Source organism: Oryza glaberrima, chromosome 4 (assembly GCF_000147395.1).
Source record: "Oryza glaberrima chromosome 4, OglaRS2, whole genome shotgun sequence".
NCBI lineage: Eukaryota > Viridiplantae > Streptophyta > Magnoliopsida > Poales > Poaceae > Oryza > Oryza glaberrima.
The window spans coordinates 18,992,096-18,999,765 of record NC_068329.1 but is presented as its reverse complement, the minus strand read 5'-3'; the positions used below and the strand labels follow the sequence as shown (position 1 = coordinate 18,999,765).

Sequence of the window (7,670 nt, the reverse complement as noted above, 5' to 3'; positions counted from 1 at the left end):
TGCATATTTGAAGATACTTCTGAACCTTCTTTTTGATATGCATGATTTCTGAACTCGGTGAATGTGATACCTAAAAAGCAAAGATGATTAACTGAATTTTCAGTACAATAAAACCAAACAATTCCATGGTACTGAAAGCAGTACTATAAAATCTTCAGCACTTCACAAGCAAATACTAGCAATATTACAAGATAAGCACATTCGAATTGTTATAAGTGTACTGCCTTTTCTTGTAAGGGAAGATATGAAAATTGTGCCATCTTTAATTATATTCTAAACATCCTTCATGTGCTCAACTGCATGAACAATTACACATAAGTTTCAAGAGAACATATGGAAACACATGGAGTAAGGCCGAATGACAGCCAAGAGAATTAGTCGCACTGCTGCCTAGCGCGCCACCGTCCCTCGCGAGCACAGGAATGACGCCGGGGACGAATCACACCGCCGCCTAGCGTGCCGTCGTCTTTCGCGAGCGCACGAACTGAATCTTATTTATTGGATTGGATTAATTCTAAACGTAGAAAGCTCTTTTCCACTTTCTGTCAAATTCCTAACATACCCTTCTATATAATGTAAGTATATACTCACAGTATAATATACTGTAAAAGTTATATTTCTGTAAGAAGTTAATCACACCTATACGATCTTAAGAACAAAAAAGGAGGATTTCTGGTGAATGCCAACCAAATTTCAATCACCCCACTGCACAACCGATCGAAATATTTACATCACAATATTTAAATTAAAATATTCACATTATTTCAGTTCCAAGAGCAAATAGATTACACCAGATTTAACTTACACCCAGGTGCAATTCAGCACATCTAACCACTGGCTAAATTCTGGGGTGAGGGTCATCCATATTAGCCCTGCACCCAGAATTAATTTTTGACACTGAAATCAGCCTACCAATTAACACCTATATAAATTTATGTACAATGCCCAATATTTCCTACCTCACCCCGGTAGGACAAGAATTTACAGTCCGTAATCCGTAATGTATATTCACAAAACAACACAAACCCTATTCTGCTCTTCACAAGGCAAGTGCCTTGTACCATGGTCCATGGACCTTCTCTGATATGACTGCCATCTTTATCAGCACCTCCCCGGCCTTGACAACCCTGTCGGCGAGCTTCGCCGCGCCGAGGCGTCGCAGCGGCGCTTCGGCTAGCTTCTTGCCCTTGGCGCCGCCACCGAGGACGACGCCGCGGAAGGCAAAGTAGACCGCCCGGGACACCTTACCGAAGACGATGTCGCCGGCCTGGAGGCTCTTGAGAAGCATCTTGGTTGCTAGCTCTGTCGTGTCCTGAATCTGTTCCTCCGGCAGAGAGCCGACCGAGGCCAGAGAGCGCGTCATCGCCTCCACGATCTCCTTCGTTGATGCGTCAGCGTTGTTGTCGAGGAGCTTCACGAGAGCGTCGTAGAGCTCTGAGATGGTATTCTGTAACTCCGGAGGAGCGATCTTCGACATCAGAACTTGATGCAGGACAAGCATGCTGGAACAGACAGACATGGTAAATTGATTTCAGTTATCGTAGAAATCAATTGTTCTGAATGACCGGTTTAGTTCAAAGTATTGGGGGTTGGGGGGGGGGGGGGGGATGATATTTATTTACCTCGTCGCGATCACTATCACCTTCTGAAACTGATCTTGCACAGCCCTCAACCTCAGCAGATTAATTTGGAAGGTCTCAGGGGTTGACTGCATGTTCAGGCCCTCCACATTGCTGATAAGTTGCAACAAGCCAACCCTTGTCAGCTTGTCAATCTTCTCACCCTTGCATTCTGGGAGACCAGAACTGCTAGCTGCAGACGAAGAAGCCTGCGGCGCTGGAGCACCGTGACCAGCTCGAAGTACCGGAACAACGTGCTGAGCCTGTCAATAAGGGATAAATTCGTGTCAGTCAGAGAAAAACTTAGACTGCTGCCTAAGCTAATACAACTGTAAATTGTTTTGATCGTACAAACATACATGATCTGCTGGCAAAGCTTGGAGAGACTCCAAATGTGAGCTCCACTCTTGTTCCACGATGCTCTTCGTTGCCGAAACCCACTGCTTAGTTATAGGGAGAGACACTGATGCATTAGCAGGAGGTCCATAGCGATCCGTGAAAGCCTTCTGCAGGTATTCCACTCCGGCAGAGCCTTTTATAATTGGTTGCATGAGCTGGATGCGAGCCTTGCTAACTTCAGTTTGCAGTTGCTGTTAATCACAGAAAAATGTTAGGAAAACACGGCGCAATGTAAGTGCAATCTATGTCAGGACTAATTCAAGGTGTTAACAAGGAACAAACCTTTATTTCTTCGAGAGTGAAACGCAGGCCCTTGATGACAGCAATGACAAAGGAGCTGATACCATTGTCATTAACTTTGGAACTTGCAGCCAACTCGTTTAACAATTTCTCATGACTCCTCTTCATGTCATCTTCCTTTGCAGGGGCAGATAGTTTCCTGACCATATCCAGGGAGTACTGCAAAATCTGCCCCAGATATCGCGTGTCCTGGGAGCCTGACTGAAGCACCTTTCATCCATAAAAAATAACAACAACATTAATTCAAAATATACCGGGTTTAACAAAAGCAAATTAATACTAACTATTTTATTTTGTCAAGACCACCGAGTCCTTACCTGAGACAAAATTTCGAGGTCAATGTTCTCAAGAATTTCCTCCTTCAACTCATTTGAGGCCAACTCATGTAACGAATTCCTGATTTCCTTTACGAGGTTAATTAATTGGCTATAATCTGGTTTGTCCCCTCTCATCGAATCAGTAACAAGATCCCAAAAGGCTTTCTCCATCGTTGCTTTCACTTTGGCCTGAAAGTCATCCGCGGAACTGACGTTATCAGAGTTGCGAGCAAAAGAAACATCGTCCTCATGAAGCATCTCATTGACCATTTGCTCATTGTCCGTCGGCGGTTTCATTGGAGATGTACTGCTTGACGATGAAGCAGCTCCAGGCAAAGATTGGGCAGTGAAACTTGATCCTTCCACAGTAGGCTTGGAAGTAGGGTTTGGAACCTGTCCAGATGAATTAATGCTCAAAGGAGTAGATACATTTGCAACAGATGTTGCTAATGGATTTCCGTTTTCCTTCGCCTCAAAGAACTTTGACCTTGTATCCGAAAGAGCAGAGTTCATCCGCTCGATGCCTGCATCGCCACTCAGGTGCTGAATCTTCTCTCTTAACAGCTTCTGGTCATCAGTAACCTGTTTCTGAATTGCCTTCATATCATGAGAAAGGTCATGTGACTGCCCATCTGAACTTAACTTGCATGTTTGCATCATTGACAGCTCAAGCTTGCATGCAGCCCTGACAAGATCTTGTTCCAATGATTTGGCATCCTTCAGTTTCCACACAACAAAGTGGTAAAGGTAAGTGCACCATGCTTTATCAAAAGCAGCCAACTGAGTCCTGAACTTTTTCTGACTGGCAGCATCAGTCGATTGCGTCGAGGCACCTCCTGGTCTATCAAGTACTGTCTTAACCAATAGCTCAAACTCCTTAACAAAGTTTTCTGCTGACTCCATAAGTAGATTCTCCTTCTCCCCTTGTCCACTTAATACAGCACCTGGATGAGCCAGTATCATATAAGAGCAGAGGACTACCCGCAGTGAGTATCTAGAAAGCTTGCTTGTCTCGGAACCCTTCGCTGGCTTTTTCGCAGCTACCCTAGATCTGCTAGCAGGTGCCTTCCTCTTTGGAGATCCAAGGCGTTTCAGAAGGTGATCAATGTTCTCGGCTGATGATGAACCAGTTGGCTGAGAAAGAAGCAAACGTTTCTCGAACCGGTCAAGCACTGCCTTGGTGGTCTGGAGAGTCGTTGGAGATTCCATCAACATAGCTAAATTTTCAAATGGCATAGATTTGACAGACATCTCATTAATTCCCAAGGCGTCATAAGCTTGAACCAGTGCATATGTTGTCTTGTTAGATTTCAAAAATCTTTTCCAGCATCTGAAGTACAACAAAATGGAAAAAACATTGCCAATTAGTTAAAACTTTCACATGTGCAAATGCAAGAAAATAATATTCCAAAAATCAACTGTGTGACACCATACCTTGCCAGCTTTGTTGAAAGAAATTCTGCATGCTTGATGTAATCAGCATGGGCAGAACTACGGGGACTTACCCGCTGCTTCAAGTACTCAGCTCTCTGCCTTTTTGCCTGTTCCATTAAGTTAACTTAACTGTAAGAAATAGAATAGAAGGGCTAAAACAACAATATCAGAGTATAATATGAGAGCACAAACATACCTTCTGAAGCTTGCTTTCTAGCTGTTCTTGCAACTGTCTCCTCTCTGATTCTCTCTTGCTGCATACAGTCTTGGCAGCTCGTTGGATGTGCAAAATCCTAGCCTGGGCTTTCCTCTTCTCAGCTTCCAGCAATGCCAGTCGCTTCTTTTCAGCAGCATTGCGCTTTTGTAAGATCAAAGACTTGACTCGCTCCGTGTATTTCCTCTCAGATGTCTGTTTCCGCACAAGGGACCGCGCCGTTCTCTCCTTCATTGCCGCCCGCTTCTGCATATGTGCATGCAAAAGACGCATGCGATTTGCCTCTGCTTGACGAACACGAGACTCGACTCGAGTCCCGAGTTCTTCCCTTTCTTTCTCGATCCGCATTTCCACGACGTTCTTCGCCGCTTGTCGGAGTTCATCCAACTTGGCTAGCCTGTTCTGTGCCTTTGCCAAGAGGCTCAACCTGCAAGATACAAATAATTAGTATCAGACTCTCAGAGCTCCTCTAATTGCATAAGACCGCAAATAACTAATATCAGGCACTGTTTTTTTTCATTACCTTTTCTGCTCGGCGGCCTGAAGCTTCGCTTCGAGGCGCTGACCTTGATCTTCCTCTTGTGATGACCATGATGGGCTCCGCGGCTTCTTCCTCGCTTTGCAGGACACCCATTCATGGAATTGCTGCAAAGTGCAAACAACATATGACCATAAGCTATGTTGATCAATCATTTATCAATAAATACAGTACCAACATCTTAATAACAAATCAATCAAATATACTAGACCCAAATACGAGTCATACGATACGGTCCCAAAAAGAAGAAGAAAAAAACTTCAAGTGAACTGAACCTACCAAATCACATCAACCAACAAAAGTTTCACCCCTATTACTTACTGGTCACCAAATTTTCAGTACTACAAGTGCGACGAAAGTTACTTCTAACTTCTAAGCGAATCCAAGTGTGGTCGGTGGTACACAAACTATTCATACCAAACTACCATAATCTTTTCACCGACGGGACACCATGTGCTGAATTGTTTGCTCATGACCCTTTTTCTACAACAAATATTATCTTCCTAATTTGAATATAAAAAAAAAGAAATTATTTTACAGGCAACCTGTCGTAACTCGATGCAGACAACTAAATATGTTACTGATATCCACTGATTACTCTTTAGCAAACCGCAGGTAGAAACCAAAAGATAATTATATACTGCATTAAATTATTAGTGCAGTGTATATCCAACAAACAGATAAAAACGGGACCTTTTATATGGGGAAAGTACGCTTTAATCCAGAGCCGCAAAATCATGCGGCTGAGAGAAAATCGAATGGAAAAGAAATCGAATTCGAGGCACACGTGAACCCAACTTCATCTCACGACTACCTACCAAGAACAGAATCCCCCAAAGAATGTTACTTCAACTCCCCACCAGGAATCCCAACCACCAAAAACAAAAAAGAACCTCACTGCACAGAAATCCTTCCACGTAATCCCAACTTTGCGTCTCCACTAATCAGCCAAAATAAGTTTCCAATTAAAGTAGAACACAAGTGATTAAGAAAGAACTGGTCGTGAGTACCCCCCCCCCCCCAAAAAAAAAAAACAATCTGAAAATTAAGGACTAATCCTAGTCTAAAAATAGCAGCGAAATTCATCAAAACCACCACTCTGAACTGTTCATCAGCATGTAAAGGGCACTATGGTTTAATCAGTAGTAAAACATTTCTTACGAAACCGAAACAAAGCAACTCAAATTAAATCAAAAGGCTCCAAAAGCTTCGAATTCACAGTTCACTCTCGTCCCCCCACAATCCACCGCGAAGGACGAAATGAAAGAAAAGAAAAACAAAAACAAAAAAAGCGACGGAAAGGGAACCCGGACAGGGACACCTACCTGCCTCCGGAGCTCCGCATCCTTCAGCTTCGCCTCGATCTCCTCCGCGCTCGTCGGCCCCCCGCCTCCGACGCGGCTCCCCTCCAGCAACCGCCGCCTGATCCTCGGCGGCATCCTCCCCGCCGCCGACGACTCCACCGCCGGTATCTCCATCGCCACCGGCTCCCGCACCACCATCCTCCTCCTCCTCCTCCCCCGATCAAACCACCAAACCAACCCGGCGGAATCAAACTCTACTACGGGCGAATCCCGCAAAGCAGACTCGCCTTCCTTCCTCGCGCTGCTTTACTCTTCCTCTCTTCTCCTCGACTTCTTCTTGGTTTTTCTTTTTTTTTTCCTCTCTCGAGAAGAAGTTAGTTTGTTCTGTTACGCTTTCCCGCCGTTCGCGTGAGGCGTCAATATATAACGGCGGGTGGGGGGAGTATTGGGAAGCGGTTTGCGAATCTCGAGGCGGATCGGACGGCAAGGCGGGGATGGAGGGGTGTTTCGGTAATTTGAGTAGGGGTGTGTCACTGACGGCGTTAGGCCTTAGGGCGGGGGTGGGGGGGTTCGAGACGGTTCGGGGCGGTGGGGCCCCGCGCGGTTTTCTCGTTTGTGGATCGGGTTTTGGATTGGACGGAATTGCCCCTGTAGTGTAGGCGGCTTCGCTTTGGTGTCCGAATCCGGTTTTGCAAAGGTTAGGCTGCTTTTGCTTGTGGCCAATGAGTTGATCACTTTGTTTCCTCGTGGTGGATAATAATGGAGGTCTACGAGGCTATGGAAAAAAACGTGCATAGAGAAGATGTTTTTTTTTATTTTTTCTATGCGACTAATATAGAGGTCTGGCTAACACGTATGCGTCACCGTGGCATATACAGAGCGGGTTAGACAGCATTTTGATCTCCATGACACTCATTAGATAAAGTTTGGAGACTTGCATATTATATTTTAAGAATTTAGCGATCTAGATGACACACTTATACAAGTTTAGATATAGGCACCTGTGTACTTTGCTCATTTTCTAATTGTAATTTAATCTTGATTTGAATTTTGATATTTGAGAAAAATTTACGTGCATCTTTACTTGTTTTCCTATTAATCATAGGAAAATACTAGTAAAAAATAATGGAACAAAGTTAGGAAAATATTAGTAAAAAATAATGGAACAAAGTGGAACAAAGTTATTGATGAAGAATTATTTTTACACTTAAAATCAAATTTAAAATTTGAGAATTAGCTACATAATACACTTGTCAGTTGTGGCTGACTCACTGTTGGCCCGACGTTGCTTCGACTTTGACCATTGATATTTTTTTAAATGGTTAAATTGTGTTAGATAAAAGTGCAATGGATAAAGACTGTATATATCGGCTGGATATAGAGACCGATAAAAAATACCCTCCTCTAAAAAAAGGGCAATGGATAGTACTTCGTACTCCAACATTTGCCTTGCGGTGCATCTGCCTGAGCTGCTGCAGGGACGGGCACGTCAGCGAGGCTCACGCCTGGCGTCGGAAACCGGAAGCGGATAACGTCCACGTGTGC

General features: G+C 44.2%; 1 protein-coding gene across 1 annotated transcript; it reads right to left on the bottom strand.

The window, feature by feature from the left end:
• Nucleotides 1-719: 719 nt before the first annotated feature.
• Nucleotides 720-6,510, bottom strand: LOC127770594 (uncharacterized). Its single transcript, XM_052296369.1, has 9 exons — nucleotides 6,147-6,510; nucleotides 4,807-4,928; nucleotides 4,266-4,710; nucleotides 4,070-4,176; nucleotides 2,636-3,965; nucleotides 2,301-2,528; nucleotides 1,979-2,209; nucleotides 1,623-1,882; nucleotides 720-1,502 (listed from the first exon to the last, which is right to left on the bottom strand). The coding sequence occupies exons 1-9, from the start codon at nucleotides 6,321-6,323 to the stop codon at nucleotides 1,040-1,042; spliced, it is 3,363 nt and encodes a 1,120-aa protein (XP_052152329.1). The 5' UTR covers nucleotides 6,324-6,510; the 3' UTR covers nucleotides 720-1,039.
• Nucleotides 6,511-7,670: the final 1,160 nt, after the last annotated feature.